At 43.0% G+C, this 14034-nt stretch overlaps 1 protein-coding gene across 5 annotated transcripts in view; it reads right to left on the bottom strand.

The window, feature by feature from the left end:
* The window catches only part of KCNAB1 (potassium voltage-gated channel subfamily A regulatory beta subunit 1), a 400144-nt gene that overhangs the window by 267060 nt on the left and 119050 nt on the right, over positions 1 to 14034 (bottom strand). Inside the window, exon 2 of one of the 5 annotated variants that reach the window (XM_082685473.1) lies at positions 1306 to 1486. The exons of the other annotated variants lie outside the window; for them this stretch is intronic. Within the exon in view, the coding sequence (XP_082541599.1) occupies positions 1306 to 1307 (2 nt within the window). The 5' untranslated portion in view covers positions 1308 to 1486. The remainder of the gene's footprint in view (positions 1 to 1305; positions 1487 to 14034) is intronic. 5 annotated transcript variants of the gene reach the window in all.

Genomic DNA, 14034 nt, shown 5'->3' with positions numbered 1-14034 from the left:
AGCTTGGAATCCAGATGATAGAAGACAGTAGTCAAGGATCAGTTCAGCAGAGTGGCCACTGAGGTCAAAGTGGCCAGTGTCTAAAATGGAAGCATAATTCTGAAAAGTATTAAACCAAAATACTTTTTATACTCCATAAATCAAGATTGTAAGAACTTATTACTAATGAAGATTTATGAGAAATGAAAGTACTTTGGTTTAATATTAAAAGACATTAATACTATATAAATCAATTTTAAACACTGTCGAGTTTATAAAATGGAAAGATGTATATGTATATAATAATACATATAGTACTAGTATATAGTATATAATAGTACATAATGTATGTACATATGTGTATATATATGTATGTATGTATATATATGTATATATGGTAGCACAAGGGAGGATGAATGGAGCATAGAACTATAGTGGAGCAAAATTTCTACATTTTAAGAGAATTAATTTTATTCTGAAGTAGATTGTGATAAATATATAATATAATCATTAGAGAAAACAACTCAAATAGTTTCTCAAATCAACAAAGGAATAAAAATATTTAACAGACAAGAAGGTCATCAGCCAAAAAGTAAAAGTTGACTAAAACTACTAAATAAATTCAGCACAGTCACAGAATATAAGATCAATATGCAAAAATCAATTTTATTTTTATACTAGCAACGAACAATCCAAAATTAGTAAAACAATTTTTTTTTTTTTTGCAAAATTGAAGAAAAGAAAATACTTAGAAATAAACTGAAGAAATCCAGGTCTTCCAAACTAAATTATCACAAAATATTACTGGGAAATTAAAGAAGATCTAAATAATGTGAATGGTCACAGATTGGAATAGTTAGCATTGTTGAGATGGCATTTCTCCCCAAATGGATTTAGAAATTCAATATACGCTATCAAAATTCAGCAGGATTTTGTAAAACTTGACAAGCTGATTCCAAAATTTATATGGAAATGCAATAAACTTAAATAGCCAAAATAATTTTGAAAAGAGCTATATTAGGTGACTTAAACTATGTGATTTCAAAACTTTCTACAAAGCTATATTAACCAAGAGAGTGTGGTATTAGCAAAGGGTAGGTATACAGATTAATGAAGAGAATTGAGACTTCAGAAGTAAGCCCTTACATTTGTGGACAATCAACTTTCAGCAATGGCACCCGACACAATTCAATTGGAAATGATGTTGTTTTCAAAAAATGTTGCTAGTATAATAATAGACTATCTCCACGCAGAAAAACAAGAAAGACCATACACCCTATCCCACATCCTACACAAATATCAACTGAAAATGGATCATAGACTTACATTTAAGAGTTAAGACTCTAGGGGCGCTTGGGTGGCTCAGTCGTCAGGCATCTGCCTTCAGCTCTGGTCGTGATCCCAGGGTCCTGGGATTGAGCCCCACATCGGGCTCTCTGCTCAGTGTGAAGCCTGCTTCTTCCTCTCCCACTCCCCCTGCTTGTGTTCCCTTTCTGGCTGTCTCTCTCTGTCAAATAAATAAATAAAATCTTAAAAAAAAAAAAAAAAAAAAGAGTTAAGACTCTAAACCGCCTAGGAGAAAACAGGAGAAATCCTCATGAACTTAGGTTTGGAAAAGATAGATAGGACACCAAAAGTACAAGCCATAAAAGAAACACAATGATAAATTGGACTTCCCAAAAATAAAAAACCATTCCACTTAAGAACAGATCATATGACAAGACATGGACTAGTTTAAAAATTCTGCAAATCATATCCATGGCAAAGAACTTGTATCCAGAATATATAAAGATGACGAACGTAAATAAATACAAAGATATATAACCAGCTAAAAAAATGGATGAAAGATTTTATAGATATTTCACCAATGAAATATGAGAGATACATGAATGGCTAACAAGCACATAAAAAGAAGTTCAACCTCATTAGTCATTGAGGGAATACACAAAACACCACGATAAGACCTGCACACCCACTAAAAATGCTGTAATTTTTAAAAAATTTAACCAACAGTTAGTGATGATGTGGAGAAATGCAAACTGAAACACTCATGCACTGCTGGTGAGTGTGTCAGATTTTCCACTATGGAAAATAGTTTGATAGTTTCTTTAAAAGTTAAGCACAGGAGCACCTGGGTGGCTCAGTGGGTTAAAGCCTCTGCCTTTGGCTCAGGTCATGATCCCAGTGTCCTGGGATGGAGCCCCGCATCGCATCGGGCTCTCTGCTCAGCAGGGAGCCTGCTTCCTCCTCTCTCTCTGCCTGCCTGTCTGCCTACTTGTGATCTCTGTCTGTCAAATAAATAAATAAAATCTTAAAAAAAAAAAAAAAGTTAAGCGCAAATTTGCCATATGACCAAGGAATTCCACTTTTAGGTATGAAAACATATGACTACATAAAGACATGTACATGAATGTTTGTAACATTATTGATAACAACCAAACCCAGAAACTTATCCAAATGTCCATCAAATGGTAAGTGGATAAACACACTGTTTTATTTATAGAATCCTATTCAGCAATTAAGCGGATGAACGTGAATCAGCCTCAAAAACATCACATGGAGTAAAAGAAGCTAGACAAAAACGCTGTAAATTACATAATTCTGCGATGAGGACAGGTCTAGAAAGGCACATTTATGGAGAGAAAACAGATCAGAGGTTACCTGGGTTTAGGAGTGAGAACAGGGATTAATTGCAAATAGGCACAAAAGCGGTTTGTTTTTTTTGTTGTTGTTGTTATAGGAATGCTCTATAGATTTACTAAAATCATTGAATTCCATATTATTTTGGGTGAATATTATGGTGTATAAATTATACCTGATAAATTTGTTCAGACAGAAAAAAACAAAGTGTCATGCCATGATGTAGAATAAACACAATACTGGTGGTTAAAAACAAGCAAAAACATTACTTTGTTATTTTTAAGCACCCGAGTTCCCTTTCCAATCAGAAGCAAAGAGTGGAGGTCAGAACATGGAATTTATGACAAGCCTTAGCAGAAAGAGGTCAGAGGTCTGGGAAGTCTGAGAGGAGTTGCAAGACAGGCTCAGAAAGAATAGTGGGTTTAGTTGCTGTGGGGTTCTCCAGAAGCGTCTGCTCCATCTGTCACAGGGCTGATGTGCTAGAATCCCTAACCAGGTTGAAGGAGAGTCCAAGGGCATCCCAAACAAGTTCCACATTGAACACACTGTGGATCCGGGATAACATGGAGGCATGACAGAGCAGCAATGGCCAGGGGTGGTACCAGAGGCAGCCTTGTGGAGTCACATCATGGAGTGAGACAACAGTGCAGCCAAGGATCATCGGGGTCTCCACAGCACATGGGAGGTCACAGGGCACAGACTGGATACTGAGGCAGTGCAAGGTTTGCAAGCAGAGATACTGTCCCCAAAGCCCAGGCAGGAAAGCTTTGAGACACAGCTGGTAGGCAAGGGACAACTTGGAGGAGAGTAGTAAGAACCTGGTGAATGGCACGAAGACCACCTCTAATAAGAAGCTGTAATTTTGAAATTACTAAATAGTGATCCAAACTCCTCTTCGGGAAATGGATAAGTTACCTTGAAATGGCAAGTTATAGGCTCTCTCCTTTTCGTGGGACTAGGGACCTTAGAACCAGATGAGAACAGCCAATAAAAATTCCTTTTTCTGTCCACTGATGGACATTTGCAAGATGTAAAAGGCTCCCGTTAGCTGAAGGTCTAAGACAACCTTTGACTTTAAGCTTCCCAGGATGACCTGCTGGAAAGCACAACCTTTGTTGCCCAACAGCCAGCCCTTCCAGGTTTAAAGAGGCCTCACCATATTGGATTAGGAAGTCTCTTTGCCTCTCTTGGGGCAGGTAGCTCAGGTCTTGTGGGGGCCTGAGCCGATAGACCAGCTGCCTAGAGATAAAAGCTGGAGCGCTATCTTCTTGTCACTGGAATCTTCTCACTTTGAGCCTCAGTCAGAACCCCTAGCTACAGGAGGCCCTGCCAGGGTGCTGAAAGGATCTGATTATCCAACAAGCACAATGAGTCACTAGATCCCAAGAGCGCCCTTGGGTGTATATCCCAGGTGCTTCTAGGCTCATTTGCAGATCAATTAACCATTTGTAACTCTTTAAGTGGCATTTAAAAGTGAGATATCATTAAACAAAACCAATTGGAAGCAACCTCATTCTATTTCCCTGCTAGTCAGATTTGGCCTGTCCATATAAACCACGGTCGTGTCCCACATCCAGAAGCGGACCTGCTGTTCTACACAGCTAACATCATTATGTAGGCCCGGGGCTCACTCATTCAACAGCACGGCATATTATTTATAGCAATATGGCTGTTATAAAAGCTTTCATGTGGGGGAAGGGGAGAAGGGATATTTGGATTCCTATTGTTTTTGGTTTGGGGCTTGTTTCTTTTAATGGAGTAGGAGTGAGTTATTTAATGTTACGGGTAGGTTCAATGAGAAAATACATCCCTTTCAGGGAATGATTTTAATTTCCCTGTAATCATTCTTAATTGTTCACTATCTTCTGAAATTCAAAAGACTGTCATGTGGAGAAGAGAAGCCATTTGGAAATGTTGTTACATTAGGACGGAAACAGGACCAAAAAGAACTGGCAACAGGCAGGTTGGGGACATTGTAAAGAAGAACCCGCTGACAGTGTGGGCTGCTCAGCTGTACCTTAGGTTGCCACCTAGAGATCTGATAAGTTTGTTGTCACCGGGGCTATGCAAATTATGGCTGCGGAACCAGACGTCAGTACAGGATAGAGAAAACAGGGTATTGACTTCTCTGAATGGTACTTGCATTCCATGGACTTTTTCAGATGGTAAGAAACTAAGTTTTGCTTAGATGACATGGGCTTCTTCTTCTGGCATGCTTGGTATTTCTTCTCCCTTCTGATGATAGCATGCTATGCTTCAGGTGGGATAGACCCCATTCCCTGGGCTCCTGGCGAGGGCACGTGACCCAGTCAATGAGAGTTCCACTGCCCAGGGCACAGTGATGGACTCAGGATGGTCATGTGACCCCATCAGTTCAATCATACTCAATCCTAGGACTTTTATTGGAAGAGAAACTCTTCTGGACTTGTAGCTAGTTAAGCCTAAAGCTATCTAAGGCTATTTCAAGGAAAGGACCTGCTCGAGAATGAACTGGAAGGTCATTAAGGAGACCATCTTCTCTAGTGGCCTCCCTTAGCAGATGGTATCTGCTCTTTCCTATTCTGGTGCTTTATCCACCATGTGGTCATGACTCAGCTACATGATTTGGTAGCTCCTATTGCTTCTAGGACTACAGACTAATTGTAAACCTCCTATTCAAATTCCCCAAGAGAAAGCACCTGACCACATCAACCAATCACCATCTGTGTGCTATATCCAAGTAAACTATGGCTCTTAAACTCAACTGCAATGGAAGGCAGTCTTTATGTCAGGGACTGTTATAAACCGAATATTTGTGCCCCCCTCCACCACACTCCAGCTCATATATTGAAGCCTTGGCCACCAATGTGATGGTATTTGGAGGTGGGGTCTTTGGGGGGTAATTAGGTTTAGATAAGGTCATAAGAGTGGAACTCCCATGATAGAATTAGTGTCCTTAAAAGAGACCAGAACTTCAAACTTGTTTTATGTAATGATAGTGTAGATATGGACGCTGTCCTCAGAATGTGGGCCCAATTCCATTCCCAAACAAGTGTCAATGTTCTTTCCAATTTTAGTTTTCTAGAATCTCATTTTCTTTTTTTTTTTTAACTTCATTTATTTATTTGACAGAGAGATCACAAGCAGGCAGAGAGAGGGGGAAGCAGGCTCCCCGCTGAGCAGAGAGCCCGATGTGGGGCTCGATCCCAAGACCCTGAGATCATGACCTGAGCCGAAGGCAGAGGCTTTAACCCACTGAACCACCCAGGCACCCCTCCCTTTTTCTTTTTGATTCTCTTCCAATTATTTTGAATTTTTATTAGTGTTGTGATCTTTCCAATAGGATTGATGAAGGAAGTTGCCAAGCAGAGAGTCTCAGGCATTCTGCTCTTTCTCTCACCTATTACCCAGCACTTGTCCAGCCAAGGACTTAGTCATGAGGTTTTTTACAAGGGGAAGCTGATTTTAGGTTACAGGCTTGAATAATGGAAACCTGAACAACGCAACAGGGCCCATAGTGACTACTGCACTGACACAAACAGGCTCATTGAGGGACCCACCTTGAAATATCCATTAGGCCCTCCCCGACCAACTACAACCAGGCACATTACCTAAGATTACCAAATGGGGGAAAACTCCATATATCTCCACACTTCCTCACTCCACCCTATAATGACAGCCCCTCACCATTGCCTCACGGCAGCCTATCTCTCCTTCACTGTCATGCCCTCTGCTCCCTTGCGGTGTATTCAATAAACATTTCTCTTTTGTTCTACCTTTCATTCTTTCACTGCCAGTGCCACCAGCCCACCTTGCCACGATGCCCCACAAAACCCAAATCTGGGACATCTCAGACTTGCCAATAGAACGTGGTGACTCAGTTGGGTCATGGGTGATCTGAACAGAGCATAATAGAGATTACTGATAAGGCATAACAGAAAAATCCCTTAAGGGAAGGATACCCTATATCCCTAGGCCTGAAGGGATGACTGGAAGAAATGACCACGGGAACCCAGACAGAGTGGGCTGAGTGACGACACCTGACAGAACCTGTGACCCTTGAGGAAGGGATACAGCCAGCCCGTGGGGAAGGAGTTTAGGGAATAAATACAGCCCCATTCCCAATCTCCTGCCATTTGGCTGAACCCAACCGGAAGCCAGAGGCCACAGGAACACAGCAAGCTCCCAAAAGTACAAAGCACAACAGAAAAGGATAGAGGTGGGTATGGAGGAGTAAAAGGAAACTATTCAACACAAGTTGGCGGGGGGGGGGGGGGAGTACTTAAGTTACATTTTCCTTTAAGCAGACAAAAACATTTCAACACATCATAGCCTGCTGCAAAGTCTTACGGATATTGGCCAATCGAGGGCTGCTTTTGGCATGAAAGAGGATGTCCAACCAGACCGTGAGCGTTCACCACTCACACGGGCGGGCTAGCTGGCCCAGCCTGAGGGTACGGTGAAACAAGAGACTATCCCCTCTGTTAAGAAACACAGGGACGCTGGAGACGGCGACAGTCTAGAGTGGTCTGCATAAAATGGTCATAAAGGTCGGCCACATCATTCTTCAGACATTTTGTAAGAGATATGGGAATAGAATACTTCCATTCTTTCAGTCAAATACCTAATTTTAATTAAAATGTGGGGAAATACCAGATTTAAAATGTAGGAAGTGAAAAATATTATAGAAAAGGTCAGGTTTCCAGGAGCATTATCTTGCACATAAGATTAAAACAGGAAGACAATATGTACTGAAAACATAACGCTTTTCCTTTTTAATTTAAAATTAATCCACTAAACCCTAAAGACACAAGTAAATTCACTAAAATGTATTCACTCAGCCATCCAACTAAGACTGCTTTTTCCTATTTTTTTCTAGGGAGACCCTAATATGAAGAGAAATCACATTAACTCTCCCATTTATGAAGCAAATATTTCCTGAACACCTACCACATGCTGGGCACTGATCTAGATGCTAAGAACAGAAAGAATAGTCTAAGATGAACAAGACCCGTCCTTCCCTTAATCAGCTTACGTTCTAATAAGATGGGCAGACCTAAACAGCTAACCACAACACAGGGCAGGGTGAAGGGCATGTCAAAGGAAGCTCAGGTGACCTTGGTGGGAGGAAGTGTTAAGTAGAGATTCATTGTGATGGGAGGGAAATCACAGAAGGCTGAGGAAAGAGGCAAATGGTAGCTCTGGGCTTTAAAAAAAAAAAAAAAAAATGAGCAGGATAATGTTAGAGAGCACATAGGAGCCCACAGTTAGATACCTCCAGTCAAGGTCAAGCTTGCACAGAGACACTGACACATCAGGTATTGGGCAAACGTAGACATATGGCTGCATGGGGGGATGACCCTGGAAGTCAGCGGGAGCAAGACGGAGGGGTGGGGTCAAAGCACCAAGAGGCTCAGATACCAGTTTACTGAACTCTATCCGGGCGGTAATAGGAACTCTAGTGGGTGCCATATCTGGTTGGGAGGAGTGTTACACATGTGTATATGTACACATGTGTACATATACATGCATGTATGTACACATATATTATGGAATATATATTTCATACAAATACACATATATATTGTGTGTTACATATATATTTTTTATTTTGAGCATCCTGGTCTACAGCAGTGCTTACTGCCTCCTGTCTGTGCCCAATTTATTTCCCTAACCATAAAATCTGAGGTGCATTCACCCCTTCTGTGCCACATTAAATCACTGCAACCAAAATTATATTAATGGCCTCAAACTGTAAATAAGATCTGGCGCACAACAACCCCCATGGCTAATGGAAATAGTTCAATACCAACCAGATGAAGAAGCTAGAATGAAAGTGGTTTGTTGGAACAAAGTAGCCTATAAATAGTCCTACTGGAGCAGATAGGCCGCGTTGCTAAAAGGCCCTCCAACTAATCGGTTGAATGTTCCATAAATCAGTGTGAATGCAGAGAGAAGGGGGCCTGCGTGTCACCCACACAGTCAGGTCGGCAGGGGAAAGAGAGGGAGACTGCTAATTAATCTTCACATTCTGCCATTGTAACTCACTGCAGTTTCTTTTCCTACCACGGCAATTGGTATTAAAAAGAACAAAGGAAAAATCCAGTCTGCTTCCTTTACAGGGCTCTAGGACCTAACCCCGGAGGCCAGATAGGGAAACACCTTGGATTTTGATGTTCAAAACCACTAGAGAAGGGAGAGGAGGTGGTGTGAAATCCTAGCACCCGTGGCAAAGTTACCTGTGATCTGGAAAGGAAGTCAAAACCCCCAGCCAGCCAGGCTCTTAGCAACTAATACTTCACCAGCTTTAGGGCTCAGTTCACGAAAACAGAGCCCCACGAAAGGTCATGTTTTCAGTGGTGCGCTTCTGTGACTGAACAGCCACTGGGTCGCCCGGTGCAGGGTTCTCACGGAGACTTTACCTGAGCCCGGGGAAGAAGTGCAAACAGTCCTTGAGAAGTGGTTCTTCTCTGCAAACACTGCTCTCCAGGCAACACCCCGCCCCGCCCGGGAGCAGCGGCCACTGAGCAGCTACCAAGGCAGCTCTGTGCGCCCTCTTTGCCTTCCTGTGGGTGAGCCCAGTGATGTCCCGACGTAGGCAGCCTCGTGCCCCAGGAACATGCTTTCCTGGAAAGTCAGACTGTCTGGTAAGGGATCTGCACAGTGTTAACGACCCATGGCTGGCGCGGATGCCTGTGCTCTGAGGAGACCTCAGTGTGCCCAGCTCCAGGCCAACCGACAGGGGGCCCTGCTGCAGGCATGTGGTGGAGTAAGGTCTTACTTGGCCAGAATATTCCAAAAACATTCTTACATCAACTACATTCAGCACCACCTTGCTTTTTATTTTTAATATTTGGGGTTTTTCTGTCAAACCTCTTTATAATAAGTGCCTCATTACACAAACATCACAAGTTTACCAGATACAAATGCTACTGTATCCTTACATATCCCTGTTCAGAGGCAGGGAAATAGGGGAATGTGTCTGCCTTTTGTCTCTTTAAGAAGCCTCATATGCCCCTTCCATCTTATGGATAGAACCCATCACATGCCCACACCTAAACCCACCACAGGACCAGGGGCACAAGCCTCCATGTTTGATTTAGACCAGCGGCTCAAACCGGAGAGGGTGTTAGAATCATCAAGAAGTCTTGTTCGAACAGATTGCTGGCCCTCTTTCCCAGAATTTCTGATTCAGGAGGCCTGGAATGGGGTCAAGAATTTATTTATTTTTTTAAGATTTTATTTATTTGAGAGGGAGAGAGAAAGAATTCACATGCACACACATGAGCAGGAGAAGGGAGGGGGAAGGGCAGAGTGAGAAGCAGATTCCCCGTGGAGGGCAGAGCCTAACCCGGGGGCTCATCCCAGGACCCTGAGATCATGACCTGAACTGAAGCCAGATGCTTATCCAACTGAGCCACCCAGGCGACTCCTAAGAATGTGTATTTCCAGCAAGTTCCCAGGTTGAGGCTGATGTTGCCAGCCTACATGAGGATACCACTTAGACAAAGGAAGTTTCACCCTGCGCCTCCCCTTAAACACATGGCTCTATGGAGGAAAAGCAACCATGTCACGTTCTCTCCACAAGGAGAAGGGCATGTTGCTATTGAATGGTGACCCTCCGAGTCTTTGGAATTAGAAGCCAGCGGCTAACACCTGAACTTCTTCACAGTGAGGCATGTTTTATGATGTAGGTTGGTTCTGGCTCCTTGCTCCCCCAGTTAATAGCCCTTGACCGCTGCTCCCAACAAGCCCAGCTAGAACTGAGGCAGAGCTGATACCAGCAATGGCCAATGGCCCACCGCACAGGACAGAGCCTAGAGCAGCCCGTGGGGAGCACACAGTCACCAACGCACCCCACAAACAGCATCAGCTATGCATCTGGTTCTAGTTCAGTGTCTTCGGGAAAGTACCTGCACTCTTGGAGATAACATGATAAAAAAAATAAAACAATCATGATCTTAAAGTGCTCTTTTAAACTGAAATAAGCCAGACTTCATAAACAAGCTTCTGAGTATGTGCAGTAACACCCGAGTATTTAATTAGAGCGATGTTATGAGCCAGGCCCGACAATCACGGCGCCAATAGTGCTCTGTGAGTGCACAGACCACTCAATAATCTGTTGATTTGACCGTTTCTTGGCTGCTGCTCCTAAGATAAGCCTTGCTCCCTGAACAATTTTGGTTCTTGTTAGCTGAGGTTTTAGGCTGTGTTAGGAAGGGATACCTAGGGTCATTTAGCAGAATTCGGATGTGAGAGGACGGATGGGTGAGCCTATTCAGATAACTCAATAGGCAGGACATGACAGCTTATAAAGCTAGGTGTATTTGGAAACTATTACTTCTCTTCTACCCCAAATCCCCATCTAAGCTCCCGCACGAAGATAGGAATCTTCCCTGAGTCCTTTGGGGATTAGGATGGGAAGCATTAGAAGTAATGCGTCTTGGGCCTTTGGCTTTCCACAACCACTTTATCTCCAGGACCCTGGGTATTTTTTCCCGTACATTTGAAGTGAGCCAAGAGGCACTTCTAATCTATTTACCAATTCTGGAGAAGAGTTTCTTTAAAGATAGCCTCAGGAACTCCGTATATTGAAGGAAGAGAAAATATTTGGTATACCAGACTAATACTGTCTTTCAACGAAAGGATATCAGCTGCTTGAAATAGAGTGCTGTCAAAGACAAATCCATTAGCTGTGCCTTTCTCCTGCAGATTTAGGCAGAATTTGAAACACCAAAAGAATGAACAACAAAAGAATCAATCAAAGCATTGACTTGTTGATTTATTTACTGTACAAAACTTGGCTCTGCTTTCTACCCAGTGGGAAAACAAAGAGGAAAATACACTGATAAGAGGTAAAAGAAAAGACACCACTTTCAGTCCAGTGATCTAAGCTCTGATATGAATAATACTAAGCTTTGTTCCATTGCCAGGGGACAGATCCACGCGTGTATTATTCTTTGCCTGGGCACACGTTTCCCTCATAGAAGATGTTGAGGCGATGTCTCAATGCTTCTCTCCTGCCATGCCAAATGTGTAAGACCCTTCCACTTCTTGGGAGTCATCACAGCCCAGGAAAAAGGCCCCACTCGTCAGCAGTGAAGAATCCAGAATTGTCACCAGAGTGGACCAGGGTAGACATACTTGGAGTAGTCAAGACCAGGAGTCAAGCTTTCTTCTAAAGAAGACTGCATGAGAAATACAAGCTCTTGGTCTCCAGCACAGCTTTGACTGAGAAAGACTGTGATACTCAGTGTGGTTTTTACCTCCAATAGGTCAGGCAGACTTTATAAATTTTTACAGACAGTTTTAAAAGTACAGATAGCAACCTCAATTTCAATTTCATAGAATACTGCCTCTCCAGGAACACATCTATGGAAATTTGGGGCTCCCTCTTGCTGTTCCACTGTACATTTATATTTTAGAACATAGGAGTAGATTTTCTTTTTCTGTCAATATAAACCCACCCACTGACTAGGTGGGAATCCCCTACTATACCATCCTCTGAGGTCACCTATTCAGGGAGAGGACACTCCTCCCAGGCCCAGACCCAGGAATCTGGCCAGATGGACAAAAACTCTCTACTCTCCTAGGAATGCTGACAGCAACTCTATCCAGAGGCAAACATGTTTCCATCTCTCTGCCAGCATTGTGAGTTATACCCAGATTTTTTTGAATATAATTACTGTATTCTTGGAACATCCTTGCTCCTTCCCTTTCATCTTCCCTACCTCTTCCAAATCATGTAAGACTACAGCAGAACGGATCATCTCAACTTAGATATGGCAAGTCAAATGCAAATTAGAGGGCTTGCCATCACCCTGACCTAGCCTGAACTTCAAATAAAAATTTTTGTACTGTAAAATGATAATCACAAGTTAGAAGGAAGAAATGATGAAGGAAACATCTGCAAATGCATAAGATTTCATTAAAAATGATTTATTCAAATGCATCCATAAGGCAAAGTTTGAATACTATTTATTTCCAATAGCTGCATTTTAGAGCAGACAACTCTTTCCTTGTGCATCCCTGTTCAAACTGGAGGTCTGAGCAAGGGAAGGAGCCTGGGCTTGAAGGGGGAAACCAGCTTCAGCTCAGAGCAGGCCAGGGTGTGATGTCCTGGAAGTCAGAACAAGGCAGCAAACATGGGTAGGGGGCTGACGAAAGAGCCAAACCACGCAGACTGAAGCCAAGAGGCAGCCACTGGGCCACTAAAAAGAGAGTAGAGAACAGAGCACTAGGAAACCAGCCGGGTCAAACCAAGAAAGAACAGAAACGTGAGCCAAGAAGCAGGGAGGCCCAGGCAGTGTCCAGGACAGGCCACAGGCCTGTACGGATGGTCCTGGGCCTCCCGCTGTGGCTGCTGTGATCGGTTTCAGAAACAGTCCTTCCCTTAATGGGGTTTAAATCCTCTAGTTTGCAAAGGGGTTGCATTTTATGGACACTAGGAGTCTTAGAATTGATCATGTTTCCCACTTTTCTCTGGCCAGCAAGTAGCTCAAAGTTTAACTTGTTTTCTCACACAAGTACAGAGAACTTTTGGTTGTACCTTTCTCCATATTAAGACTAGCCCTAGTGTTAATCCCAGTCCTGTTCTTATTAGCCTTATTCTCCACCCAGAATGCTTCATGTATTTCTGCTAATTGTTGTAAATACTAGTAATAAGGACAACCAGACAACTGAGCGTGGTCTCAATTGTTCTAGCAATGCACAGCTCTGGTTTAAGTCCATTGCTTAGAACTCGGAACATCTTCTACTACAGAAATTTACTTAACGACTGTCTCCCACAAGTCTGTTTCACAGCAAGCACACTTGAGTTCGCTCTACTGATTGCATCCCCTAGCATCCAGCTTTTAACTAGGGCCTGGTAAGTCCCTCTTCAAGGGGACTAAATTTGAGTTTCTCTTGTTCATAAAGATCCTGCTATGAGCACCTTACAACTTCTGAGTTATGTGTCAAAGAACGACGTGCAACAAGATGGTCTTGAGAACAAGGTGTGCAGATCTAGGACAATATTAAAATAAACAGCCTTCACACAGTCACAAAACCACTTCTCCATTTCTAACCTGAGAACTCATTCTTCAAGGACTATTCCAGCTAAATGACATGAGGCACATAACCTGGAGATGGCTTGGGTGTCGAGCAAGGTCCGACTGTGACAGTTGTCACCCACTCATCCACAGAGTGTTTTGGCTCATCTAGCTGAGAGGACAGACAGGTGCTCATGAGGCCACCCATTCATGAAGCAGGACACTCCTCCCAGGTCCGGACCCAGGAATGTGGCCAGATGGTGAAAACCACCAAAGGCTCTCCTGGGAGCACTGGCAGCTAATCTATCCCAGGGCAGGAGGAAGAAAAAAGAAAAAAAAGGCTTCCCACTGATGCTAAGTGTTTTTATCCAGATGCCATCCCATGCCATCGGGAAGGCCACGCTTT

The sequence above is a fragment of the Mustela nivalis genome, assembly GCF_964662115.1.
Source record: "Mustela nivalis genome assembly, chromosome: 1".
NCBI classification, from domain to species: Eukaryota; Metazoa; Chordata; class Mammalia; order Carnivora; family Mustelidae; genus Mustela; species Mustela nivalis.
The sequence above is the reverse complement of the archived record's forward strand: the minus strand, read 5'-3'. Positions and strand labels throughout refer to the sequence as shown.